At 57.5% G+C, this 13531-nt stretch overlaps 1 protein-coding gene across 3 annotated transcripts in view; it reads right to left on the bottom strand.

Annotated features, from left to right (window-relative positions):
• The window catches only part of LOC140394196 (ADP-ribosylation factor-binding protein GGA1-like), a 55187-nt gene extending 42587 nt beyond the window's left edge, over window positions 1-12600 (bottom strand). Inside the window, exons 1-3 of one of the 3 annotated variants that reach the window (XM_072481173.1) lie at window positions 12541-12600; window positions 1491-1575; window positions 584-659 (exon numbers count right to left, since the gene is read on the bottom strand). In XM_072481173.1, coding sequence (XP_072337274.1) covers window positions 584-659; window positions 1491-1575; window positions 12541-12583 — 204 coding nt within the window. In that variant the 5' untranslated portion in view covers window positions 12584-12600. Of the gene's footprint in view, window positions 1-583; window positions 660-1490; window positions 1576-6061; window positions 6352-8379; window positions 8719-12540 lie in introns of those variants that run through there. The other 2 variants (XM_072481175.1, XM_072481174.1) reach the window with 2 other exon arrangements.
• Window positions 12601-13531: the final 931 nt, after the last annotated feature.

The raw sequence follows: 13531 nt of genomic DNA, 5'->3' as shown, positions 1-13531 counted from the left end.
AATCACGTGCTTGATATGTTAAACTGTTATACTGTTAGAAAGTTGGAAAATGCCAATAAAATGTTTTTTAAAAAAGGAACGAGGAACTTTGAACCAATGGTTATTAAACGTTCCACCACTGGAGAATTATTCTGCCTCATGCCTGCTTCTGTTGTGGACTAATTAATACAGATTGAGTGCTGTAATATTTATCTAATTAATTATTGTATCACGTGTCTACCAAGATGGTAAATTATGAAATAGGTGGGCTTTGAACTTTTTCATCGACCAATTTTTATGTTCCTCTGACATAATTTTGTATTAAGAGAAGAACAGTGGATGTAGAGGGATTTTTTTCTCTGTCTACCCTGTACTGTAACTCCCTGGGGGTATTTAATGAGACATGTAGAGGGCACTTTACTCTGTACCTAAACCTGTGGTGTACGTACCCTAGAAGTATTCAATGGGACAGTGCTGAAGGGGTTTTAATCTATATCATTTCAACCTTGGTGTATCTGCCCTGATGAGACATGTATCATGCTGCTGGTAATTAAGCAGTTCTGTGCAAAGTTACGTGCCCACCGTAATCAGTAAATAATCTCACCGTTAGTCCATACAGCGCCTCCTTTTCTTGTGGCGATTGGATTTTGTGACCCAAAAGACGAGTTGCAATCTGTGGGCTGAAGATGGAGGAACTCACATTTCAATTGTCAGTCATTCATTTTTTTCTCTCGTTTCGTTTAATACCTTTCTGTACAATGTCTTTAGATACAGGGCAACGGCAACATCAGAACCCCTCTCAAACAAGCATCCTTTTACATCTACCCGAATGCTTTTATCATAGAACGATAGGACGAAGCCCAGCATGCCTGTCCCGCCTCTAGAATGGTCATGGATATCAGATTGATCTATCCTATTGAACTATACCCAGGGCGAGTTATCCCAATTCCCATTTGTTGGTGTGATTTGCTCCATCCAAAGTGGGGCATTCCATCAATTACCATTAGCTCTCTGAAAGAGGAAATCATAGAATTTACAGTGCAGAAGGAGGCCATTTGGCCCATTGAATCTGCACCGGCTCTTGGAAAGAGCACCCTACCCAAGGTCAACACCTCCACCCTATCCCCATACCCAGTAAACCCCACCCAACACTAAGGGCAATTTTGAACACTAAGGGCAATTTATCATGGCCAATCCACCTAACTTGCACATCTTTGGACTGTGGGAGGAAACCGGAGCACCCGGAGGAAACCCACGCACACACGGGGAGGATGTGCAGACTCCGCACAGACAGTGACCCAAGCCGGAATCGAACCTGGGGACCCTGGAGCTGTGAAGCAATTGTGCTATCCACAATGCTACCGTGCTGCCCAAAGAGCTACCCAATTCGTCCTACTCTTTCCATATAAACTTGCAAATCTTTCAGTGAACTAAACTGCCATGCATGACTCTCAGAACAGGTATACTATCTCCTTATGTCAATGTCACTTTAATAACCAGTCTCCCCTTACCCTTCCAGCTCCAGATTAACCTGATCGCAGAATCCTTTGATGTATTCCCATTTCTCTTCAGTGTTCAGAGGGTTGGTAGCTTTATCTTTAAAATAAACACATAGATATTAGAATAAACAGTGCGTGCTGATGAAGGTTCTACACCTGAGGTGTCAATTCTCCTTAACCTCCGCTGATGCTCATCGGCCTACTGGGTTTCCACTATGCTTTATATTTCAGGTTAGCAGTAGCTGGAGGATTTTATTTTGTGCCTTACAAATCAAGGCTGGTTCTGACTTAGGGTTCCCAACCCTCCATGATCGTCCAAGATCCTCCAGGAATTAAAGAATAATATTGTGTACTCTGTTGCAAGTCGAGAAAGGGGGACAGGAAAATGAGCTCTGGTTGGTTTACATGTGGATTAAAGGATAAGCACGAGAGAGTCAAAGTTTGGAACCGAATCAGGGGTTTTGGGGTTTATACCATAGATTACAAAATAGAAAATGACGCAATTTTCTTTGACTTCAAAAATCATGCTTTTACATATACTTGGCATACTAGTCGATCTTCATTTTCAGATATGAAATGTTATGCTCACATTAGTAGTCCGCTCAATTTTTCATTCTGAAATGCCTATTTTACTTATTCTGTAAATCAGCACATGGGACCAAGCAGGCAATATGGGCTGTGTTGTGAAGAAGATACACGAGGGTTTAAGACAACCCAACACAGACCAGACTTTGCAAGGCCAATGACCAACAGAAATGGATCCTCCAGCAAAAAGAATGGAAGTACAAAGCCGGGGTGGCCCCCACGCGACTGGGACGGTGTCCAATCCCGGACCGCCATTACCGTGGCCACCTTGCTGCGCACCCACTGATAACCCACCTTGGCCCATGGTTCTGCAGAGTGACACCCGCTGTATGGGTGGCCCTACCCCCCACCCCACCCCAACCTCCGTCACAACGCCACCCCCGGCCACCACCCGCCAGTGGGCCCATCTAGGGCAACGCCCACAGTAGCCCCTACGGGGGCCACGGTGCATATCCCTGGCATCAGGGATGGGCATCAAGGCCACCAGCCCCCATGGTGCAGGCCACCGACGGGGTCCAGGTGCTGCGGGGATGGGGGAGCACACGGGTGGCAGTGCAGCCGGTGCCAACCGGGGACACCATGTAGCCTGTTGGACCTGGCTGGGCACAGGGGGTATGCACCATGCTAACATGTCAGCCTTTCACCCTCTGCGGACAACAGATATTGGAATTCAACCAGCAATGGTGGCCTTCCTGCTTTTCGCCACAGTCCGGGGGGATGTCCTGCGGCCTGTACGAGCTGGAGCTGCTCGAGGAGGAGGAGGAAGCTGCAGCAGTGGAGCGGGGAAGGACACCCGCTCCCGGTGGCCATCAAGGTGACAGTTGCCATGAACTTTTATGTGACAGGGTCCTTCCAGAAGCTGAGTGGGGACCTGTCCGTGATCTCACAGACCTCGGTGCACAGGTGCATTCGGGCCATCATGGACGCCCTGTATGCCCAGGTGGCTCAATACATCCACTTCAATGTGGACCGAGCTCACCAGGCTGCCTGGGTGGCGGGGTTCACCACCATTTCTGGGATGCCCCGGGTCCAGAGGGTGATCGACGAGATGCATGTCCCTTACGAACACCTGCAGATGACAGGCCGCTCTACACAAACTGAAAGGGGTACCACTCGATGAACGTGTAGCTGATATGTGAAAATCAACTACGCATCACTGTGCACTCGATGTCCAGGCAGTGTGCATGACGCCTTCATCCTGACACACTCAACGATTCCGGACATGTTCGAGATCCCCCCCCCCCCCCCCCCCCCCCACCCCCCCCCCCCCCCCCCCCCCCCCCCCCCCCCGGTTGGGGGGTTGGCTCCTGGGCTACTCACTGCGGTCGTGGCTGATGGCACATATCCGGAGGCCACAGACCGACACAGAGACCCGTTACAATGACATTCATACAGTAACCACGAGTGTGATCGAGCAGTGCTTCGGCCTCCTGAAGATGCGGTTCAGGTGCCATGACTGCTCTGGAAGGGCGGTTCAGTATCATGCCGAGAGGGTCATCCGCATCGTGGCGGCCTGCTGCGTCCACCACAACATCGCACAGCAGAGGGGCGATATGATGGAGGGTAGGATAAACACCAGGCCTCGTCCCATGAGGAGGTTGCGGAGGATGGCGACGATGGGCAGGACATGGGCCCCAGGTGGGTATGGGAGGCCACACAACTTGTGCACTGGGCCAATGTGCACGGGACACTCTGATTGCCTCCAGGTTCACCACCTTTTTTGGGGGGGGGGCGAAAGAGAGAGAGAACTGGACACTACGTCCCACATGATTAGACCGCGGGCCGGGGGGTGATAATGATGTGGGGGGGGGGGTTGACACCCGAAATGGGGAACCGCCTCTAAGCTGGGTCTCACTTCCGCCGACCACATCCAGGGCCCTCTGCTCTGCCACAGTGAGGGGCCGCAGGTCCGGCAGGGGCAAACAGAAAACAACAGCATTAAGACAGTCAGAAGCATGCAGCCCAGGAGGTGGGTAGCTGGTGGCCTCAGTGGTAGGCCACCTGGCCATGCGGCTGGTATGGGTGCTGACATGTGATGCAGGGGGAGGGGGGGGGGGGGTCCGGGTTACAGGGGTTAGTGCTGGGGCATAGTGCTGCCTACCCACCCTGGCGAGGTTGTGCAATTTGTTACGACCTTGCTGGCCAATCTGGACGGTGTTGCACACTGTGCTGTCGGCCTCTGCCGCCTGTGCCCAAGCTCGACGAACAGCGGCGGCTGGCGGCCTCCTTCCTGGCCGGGGTACAAGGTCATCCGCTGCTCCTCCACCGTGTCCAAGATGATCTCCAGCTCGGCGTCGGTAAACCTCAAGGCTGCTGTGCTCAATGCCATCGTGTTGGCTGGGTTTGGTGTGTGTGGTGAGTGATGTGTGTTTCTGCGCTGCACATCATCAGACTCGTGAGTGTCAATTGCGAAACCGACGAATCCGGCACCATTTCCCATTGGGACCGATTGTATCCCACGTGGTCCCGGTGCTAGCCCCTTAACAGTAGCAGAACGAGTCGAGGTGCGGCACCAGTTTTTCTGCGTGAAAGTCCACAAATTCTGCGTTGGCGTCAACAGTCTCAGAAATGGAGAATCCCGCCCAGGATATTAGATACCCATGAGTTACAGGTAGAATATCTGTTTGGATGGTTAGACACCCAGGTGTGAGTTATACACTAAGATAAAGAGACTGAGGGCGATATGGTGGCGCAGTGGTCAGCACTGCTACCTTACAGTAGCTGAGGACCTGGGTTCGATTCCGGCCCCAGGTCACTGCCCGTGTGGTTTGCTCATTCTCCCCATGCCTGTGGGTCTCACCCCCACAACCCAAAGATGTGCAGACTAGGTGGATTGGCCACACTAAATTGCCCCTTTAATTGAAAAAAAAGAATTGGGCATTATAAATTTATTTTAAAAAGATAAAGAGACTGTGGGAACAATGCTGAAAAATATAAATGTCACTTTGACCTCCGACTTGGGACACTGAGCTATGCATGCCAAACTTGGCATTCAATCTCGAACTCAGGTGGTCCACAGTGCTCCATAGTAATGAGAGGACAAACAAAGCCTGGATCATTACCTGGAAAGGGGGGAAATTGTGATTCTTCCACTGGCTCTACCCTTTCCCCATGGATAGAAAGTTCATGGTTGGGCTAGTGGAAAACTACAATGTTCCATTCTGTGCAGGTTTTGCTGCTTTAAATGACTGGCAGCCATCCAGCCTTTTCATGACCTCAGAACGCATCAAAGAGCTTTACAGCTACTTATGAAGTGCAGTCACTGTTGTAATGTGGGAAACACAGCAGTTAATTTTTGCACAGCAAGCTTCAAAAGATAACGACCAGATATGTTTTAGTGATGTTAGTTGAGGAATATTGTCAAAGACATTGAAGAGAGTTCCGGTGTTCTTCTCCAAATAGTGTTGTGGGAATTTTCACATCCATTTGAGATGGCACCTCCAACATTGCTGCACTCCCTCACTCACGATTCACCATGTGATATCAAGAAATGGCTGAAGGCACTGGATACTGCAAAGGCTATGAGCCCTGACAATATTCCAACATTAACCCTGAAGGCTTGTGTTCCAGAACTTGCCATGCCCCTAGCCAAACTGTTCCAGTACAGCTGCAACAAAGGCATCTACCCGGCAATGTGGAAAATTGTCCAGGTGTGTCCTGTACACAAGAAACCAACTCAGCTAATTACCGCCCGATCAGTCTACTCTCCATCATCAACAAAGTGATGGAAGGAATCATCAACAGTGCTATCAAGTGGCACTTACTCAGCAATAATCTGCTCAAAGACACTCAATTTGGGTTCCGCCAGGGTCACACAGCTCCTAACCCCATTACAGCCTTGGTTCATGAATTACAAAAGGGTTGAATGCCAGAGGCGAGGTGAGAATGACTGCCCTGGACATCAAGGTGGCATTTGGCAGAGTATGGCGTCAGGGAGCCTTGCAAAACTGGAGTCAATGGGAATCAGGGGGCAAACTCTCTGCTGATTAGTGTCATACCTGGCACAAAGGAAGATAGTTGTGACGTTTGGTGGTCAATCATCTCAGCTCCAGGACATCACTGCAGGAGTTCCTCAGGACCAACCATCTTCAGCTACTTCATCAATGACCTCCCTTCCATCATAAAGTCAGAATTGGGAATGTTTGCGGATGACTGCACAATGTTCAGTATCATTTGCAACTCCTCAGATAATGAAGCAGTTTGTGTTCGAATGCAGCAAGACCTGGACAATATCCAGGCTTGGGCTGACAAATGGCAAGTAACATTCATGCCGCACAAGTGCCAAGCAATGACCATCTCCTACAAGAGAGGATCGAACCATCGCTCCTTGACATTGAATGACATTACCACCGCTGAATACCCTGCAATCAACATCCTGGGGGGTTACTATTGATCAGATACTGAATTGGGCTAGCCATATTAATACTGTGGCTCCCAGAGCAGGTCAAAGGCTTGGAATCCTACGGCGAGTAATTCACCTCCTGACGAACCTCCCCCCGCCCCCCCCACAAACCTGTCCACAATCTGCAAGGTTCAAGTCAGGAGTGCAAAGGAATACTCTCCACTTGCCTGGATGTGTGCCCCTCTAACAACACTCAAGAAGCTCGACACCATACAGGACAAAGCAGCCCACTTGATTGCTCCCCCTTCCACAAACATTCAATTCCTCCACCACCGAAAAACAGTGGCAGTCATATGTACCATGTACAAGATCCACTGCAATAGTTTGCCAGGTTCCTAAGGTAGCAGCTTACAAACCGACGATCATTACCAGTTAGGACAAGAGCAGCAGATACCCGAGAATCCCACCACCTGGAGGTTACCCTCCAAGTCACCCACCACCCCGATTTGGAAATATATCACCATTCCTTCACTGTCGCTGGGTCTAAATCCTTGAATTTCCTCCTAACAGCACTGTTGGTGTATCTACACTTCAGGGACTGCAGCGGTCCAAGAAGGCAACTCACCACCACCTTCTGAAGGGTAACTAGGGAAGGGCAATAAATGCTGACTGAGCCAGTGACACCATGTCTCATAAAATAAATTTAAAAAAGTACCAAACTGGAATGTCAGCTCGGATAAGTATTTATGCTCAGGCATTTGGAGTAGAAGTTGAAACCATGACCTTCCAAATCAGAGATGAGAGTGCCACCCACTGAACTACAGCTTGCACATATACACGGAGGTAAATGACCCATTCCCCCAACTCACTCAGGCAGGCAGATGTCTCACACGTTACTTTTGGCAAAAGGTTTGTTCTGGGTGATGGGGGCGGGATCCTCCACTGGAGACCAGTGTCAGGAATAAAATGTGCAAAGAAATTAAGTACATTTATCAGGATTGTATTAGGTGTTTTCTACTGAAATTACTGCAGAGGCTAAAACAATGTTACCATAACCAACAGTACAACCATGCACTTGGAGATAATGTACACACTCCTTGTATGTAATATGGGGGGAAAAAACCCCACAGTCAAACATAGGACTTTCCAAAAAGAACATTGCTGGTTGCTGTCAGTGGAATGGTGTGTGGGAGAAGCTACTCTATCAGAGCCAGATGGCCTTGTGCTTGTCTTGTGACTGTACCCATGATTTCCTGATCAGCCAATTTCTGTAACCACACTCTGGGTTACTGCAATTCTCAGTTCACTTCCTTTATCAGACAAGCACAGTAGTAACATTTTAAAACACGGACCGTTCCACTGCGCACGTCCACCCCACCCCACCCAATGCATCAAATCAAATAGAGCAGATGATCACTCAAAAAAAAATTCTCCAAGGCAATTTGTGAGTGAAACCATAATCTCTCGGGCCAATGGTCATGTCACACTCTGTAGACACAGAGATTCACAGGATTCAGGAGCTATGACAAGTTAACATACAGGTTAACAGAGCATCAGCTTGATATGCCCTCAGCCCCCTTTGCACTACACGTGGCAGGAAAACTGCATGGAACTGCTGGATCTGTTTCATTTAAGGGCAATATGTTGTGATGACTTAACTATTAAGGCAATGCAAACATGCCTGGAGTCAGTTTCTTTCTAAATTTCATTAAATGCTGATGGGAGGCCTTATACAAAACATTTTTTTTTAAAGCAGGAAGTGGCCTTTTCTGCATTTCACTATTTTGTTAATGCCCAGTTCCTATCTGGATACCCGCACTGTAACCTTTTTTTAGGATCAGCCCACAACGCAAGTGAATTGCACTCTCAGCTCTGGATTAGGAAGATGATGGGTTCTGGATGGCATGGTCCTGAGGGATTGCTGGGCTATTGGAGCTTCTATCTTTTAGATGAGAAGTGAAATCGAGGCCTTGCCTGTGTTCTCGGGTGGATGCAAGCGATCCCTTCAAAACCCTATTTGAAGAGCACAGGCTTCTTCTCACAGGTAGCTCCAGAATCAGGGATGCCAGGCAGCTGGTCAGTGGACGATGCACCCTTCCTCCCCTCATTCTCCCAATCCCTCTACTTATTGTCTCAGAGCCAGGCTCACTTCCATCTGTCTTGTGGCGTTTATTATAAAGTTAACTCAAAGCCCCTGATCCAGACAGTCACACTCCCCAACTGCTTGAATTCAACTCAAGGGCATGGGTCGCACTCTCTCCCAGGATGAAATCCTCGCCACCCCTCCCGTGACGAGGTACACCTCTCATCGCCTCCCGGGATGAGACACACCCCCTCCCCTCCTGGGACGAGGCTCCCATCATCCTCTCCTTTCCCGGGATGAGCCCCCCCCCCCCTCTCCATTCCTCTGCCCTGATGAGGCTTCCCTCACCACTCCCAGAATGAGGCCCTCCTCTCCTCACCCCTCCCCATCCCGGGATGAGGCCACCATCTACACTCCCCCACCTCCCGGGTTGAGGCCCCCATCTATCCTCTCCCTGCCCCCCCCCCCCACCTACCCGGGATGAGGCCCCCTCTCCCCTCCCAACCTACCCGGGATGAGGCCCCCTCTCCCCTCCCAGGGATGACCCCACTCTCCCCTCCCAGGGATGACCCCACTCTTAGCCCCCCCCCACACCCCCATTCCGGGATGAGGCCATCCTCTCCCCTCCCAGTGGGTCGAGCTCACTCTTCCCTCTACCCCCTACTGGGATCAGGCCCACCCCTCCCCTCGCCTTGGATCAGGCCCCGCCGACTCCCCTCTCCCAGGATCGTGCCCTCACACGCCCCCCTCCTCTCCGATTTTAGACCCTTTTCCCCGGGATCAGGCCCCCCATTCCCGTCTCCTCTCCCGGATCAGGCCTGCCCTCCCCTTCTGGGATCAGGCAATCCCCACCTATCACCTCGCCTGGGATCTGCACCCCCACCTCCCCTGGGATCATTCCCCCCTCTCCACTTCCAGGGTCAGCCCCCCCCCCCTCCTCTCCTGGGATCAGCCCCCCCCTCCTCTCCTGGGATCAGCCCCCCCCCCCACCCGGGATCAGCCCACCCCCTCCTCTCCTGGGATCAGCCCCCCCCCCCACCCGGGATCAGGCCCCCCCTCCTCTCCTGGGATCAGCCTTCCTCTCCCAGGGTAAGCCCCTCCCTCCTCTCCTGGGATCAGCTTTCCCCCCCCCCCCTCACCCGGGATCAGCCCCCCCTCCTCTCCCGGGATCAGCCCCCCCCCTCCTCCTCTCCAGGGATCAGCCCCCCTCTCCAGGGATCAGCCTCCCCCCCTCCTCTCCCCTCCCAGGATCAGGCCCCCCCCCCCCCCTCCTCCTCTCCCGGGATCAGGCCCACCCCCCTCCTCCTCTCCCGGCATCAGGCCCCCCCCCCCCCTCCTCCTCTCCCGGGATCAGGCCCCCCCCCCCCCCGGCCGGGATCAGGCCCCCCCTCCTCTCCCCTCCCGGGATCGGGCCCCCCACCCCCTCTCCCGAGATCAGGCCCCCCACCCGCCCCCCCCTCCTCTCCCCTCTCCTCTCCCGGGATCAGGCCCCCCCCTCTCCGGGATCGGCCCCCGCCCCCCCCCCCCGCCTCTCCCGGGATCAGGCCCCCCCCCTCCTTCTCTCCCGGGATCAGGCCCCCTCCCCCCCTCCTCTCCCGGGATCAGGCCAACCCCCCTCCTCCTCTCCCGGGGTCAGGCCCCCCCCCCCTCCTCCCCCCCTCCCGGGATCAGGCCCCCCCCCCCTCCTCTCCCGGGATCAGGCCCCCTCCTTCTCTCCGGGGATCAGGCCCCCCCCCCACCTCCTCCTCTCCCGGGATCAGGCCCCCCCCCCCTTCATCCCCTCCCGGGATCAGGCCCCCCCCCCCCCTCCTCCTGTCCCGGGATCAGCCCCCCCACGCCTCTCCCGTGATCAGGCCCCCCCCCCCTCTCCCGGGATCGGGATCCCCCCCCCACTCCTCTCCCCTCCCGGGATCGGGCCCCCCCTCCTCTCCCTGGATCGGACCCCCCTCCTCTCCCGGGATCGGGCCCCCCCCTCCTCTCCCGGGATTGGGCCCCCCCCTCCTCTCCCGGGATCGGGCCCCCCCCTCCTCTCCCGGGATCGGGGCCCCCCCCTCCTCTCCCGGGATCGGGGCCCCCCCACCTCTCCCGGGATCGGGGCCCCCCCCCCTCCTCCCCCGGGATCGGGCACACCCCCCCCCCCACTCCTCTCCCGTGATCAGGCCCCCTCCTCCCCCTCTCCCGGGATCAGGCCCCCCCTCCTCCTCCTCTCCTGGGATCAGGCCCCCCCTCCTCCTCCTCTCCCGGGATCAGGCCCCCCCCCCTCCTCTCCCGGGATCAGGCCCCCCCCTCCTCCTGATCCTCCTCCTCTCCCGGGATCAGCCCCCCCCCCTCCTCCTCCTCTCCCGGGATCAGGCCATCCCCTCCTCCTGATCCTCCTCCTCTCCCGGGATCAGCCCCCCCCCCCCCCCCCCTCCTCCTCCTCTCCCGGGATCAGGCCCCTCCTTCTCCTCCTCTCCCGGGATCAGGCCCCTCCTCCTCCTCCTCACGGGATCAGGCTCCTCCTCCTCCTCTCCCGGGATCAGGCCCCCCCCCTCCACCTCCTCCCCCTCTCCCGTGATCAGGTCCCCCCTCCTCTCCCGGATCAGGCCCCCCCTCCTCCTCCTCCTCTCCCGGGATCAGGCCCCCCCTCCTCCTCCTCCTCTCCCGGGATCAGGCCCCCTCCTCCCCCTCTCCCGGGATCAGGCCCCTCCTCCTCCTCCTCCTCTCCCGGGATCAGGCCCCCCCTCCTCTCCCGTGGTCAGGTCCACCCTCCTCTCTCGGGATCAGGCCCACCCTCCTCCTCCTCTCTCGGGATCAGGCCCACCCTCCACCTCCTCTCCCGGGATCAGGCCCCCCCCTCCTCCACCTCCTCTCCCGGGATCAGGCCCCCCCTCCTCCACCTCCTCTCCCGGGATCAGGCCCCCCCCCTCCTCCTCCTCCTCTCCCGGGATCAGCCCCCCCCCCCCCCCTCCTCCTCCTCCTCTCCCGGGATCAGCCCCCCCCCCCCCCTCCTCCTCCTCTCCCGGGATCAGGCTCCTCCTCCTCCTCTCCCGGGATCAGGCCCCCTCCTCCTCCTCTCCCGGGATCAGGCCTCCCCCCCTCCCCTCTCCCGGGATCAGGCCCCCCCCCCCCCTCCTCTCCCGTGATCAGGTCCCCCCCTCCTCCTCCTCCTCCTCCTCTCCCGGGATCAGGCCCCCCCTCCTCCTCCTCTCCCGGGATCAGGCCCCCCCTCCTCCTCCTCCTCTCCCGGGATCAGGCCCCCTCCTCCCCCTCTCCCGGGATCAGGCCCCTCCTCCTCCTCCTCTCCCGGGATCAGGCCCCCCCTCCTCCACCTCCTCTCCCGGGATCAGGCCCCCCCCTCCTCCTCTCCCGGGATCAGGCTCCTCCTCCTCCTCCTCCTCCTCTCCCGGGATCAGGCCCCCTCCTCCTCCTCTCCCGGGATCAGGCCTCCCCCCCTCCCCTCTCCCGTGATCAGGTCCCCCCCTCCTCCTCCTCCTCCTCTCCCGGGATCAGGCCCCCCCCTCCTCCTCCTCTCCCGGGATCAGGTCCCCCCCTCCTCCTCCCCCTCTCCCGGGATCAGGCCCCTCCTCCTCCTCCTCTCCCGGGATCAGGCCACCCCCCCCTCTCCCGGGATCAGGCCACCCCCCCCCCCTCTCCCGGGATCAGGCCACCCCCCCCCCCTCTCCCGGGATCAGGCCACCCCCCCCCCCTCTCCCGGGATCAGGCCACCCCCCCCCCCCCTCTCCCGGGATCAGGCCACCCCCCCCCCCCCTCTCCCGGGATCAGGCCACCCCCCCCCCCTCCCCCGGGATTTTCCACCCCCACGCCCCCCACCCTCCCGGGTTCAGGCCCCACACCCTCCCCCGGGATCAGGCCTCCTCCCCCCCCACCCTCCTCTCCAGGGATCAGCCCCCCCCCCCCCCCCGTCTCTCCCGGGATTCTCCACCCCCCTCCTCTCCCGGGATCAGGCCCCCCCGCCCGATATGTGGGGGGGGGTGGGGGGGCTCTCCACTCCAGGGATCAGGCTCGCACTCCCGGGAGGACCCGGGGAGTGGGGAGGGGGGCAGACTCACTCAGCCACGACTCCAGAGTCTCTCCCTCCTCCTCCGCCGCCATCACTTCGGCTCCTCCCCGAGCGGCCTCGCGAGATCAAAATAACCGGCTATTTTAAAGCGACAGCCCGAGGTCCGCCCCAGCCCCGGGGGCAGGGGGGGGGGGGGATCAGGGATATGGGGCTCGGGGGGGAATCAGGGACATGGGGCTCGGGGGGAATCAGGGACATGGGGCTCGGGGGGGGGAATCAGGGACATGGGGCTCGGGGGGGGAAATCAGGGACATGGGTCTCGGGGGGAATCAGGGACATGGGGCTCGGGGGGGGAATCAGGGACATGGGGCTCGGGGGGGGGGGGATCAGGGACATGGGGCTCGGGGGGGAATCAGGGACATGGGGGCTCGGGGGGAATCAGGGACATGGGGCTCGGGGGGGAATCAGGGACATGGGGCTCGGGGGGGAATCAGGGACATGGGGCTCGGGGGGGAATCAGGGACATGGGGCTCGGGGGGAATCAGGGACATGGGGCTCGGGGGGAATCAGGGACATGGGGCTCGGGGGGAATCAGGGACATGGGGCTCGGGGGGGAATCAGGGACATGGGGCTCGGGGGGGAATCAGGGACATGGGGCTCGGGGGGAATCAGGGACATGGGGCTCGGGGGTGAATCAGGGACATGGGGCTCGGGGGGGGGGAATCAGGGACATGGGGCTCAGGGGGGGGGGGGAAATCAGGGACATGGGGCTCGGGGGGAATCAGGGACATGGGGCTCGGGGGGGGGGGAATCAGGGACATGGGGCTCGGGGGTGAATCAGGGACATGGGGGCTCAGGGGGGGGGGGGAATCAGGGACATGGGGCTCGGGGGGAATCAGGGACATGGGGCTCGGGGGGGGGGGAATCAGGGACATGGGGCTCGGGGGTGAATCAGGGGACATGGGGCTCAGGGGGGAATCAGGGACATGGGGCTCGGGGGGAATCAGGGACATGGGGCTCGGGGGGGGGGGGATCAGGGA

The sequence above is a fragment of the Scyliorhinus torazame genome, chromosome 17 (assembly GCF_047496885.1).
Source record: "Scyliorhinus torazame isolate Kashiwa2021f chromosome 17, sScyTor2.1, whole genome shotgun sequence".
NCBI lineage: Eukaryota > Metazoa > Chordata > Chondrichthyes > Carcharhiniformes > Scyliorhinidae > Scyliorhinus > Scyliorhinus torazame.
Note: the sequence above shows the minus strand (reverse complement) of the source record. Positions and strands in the feature narration are given on the sequence as shown.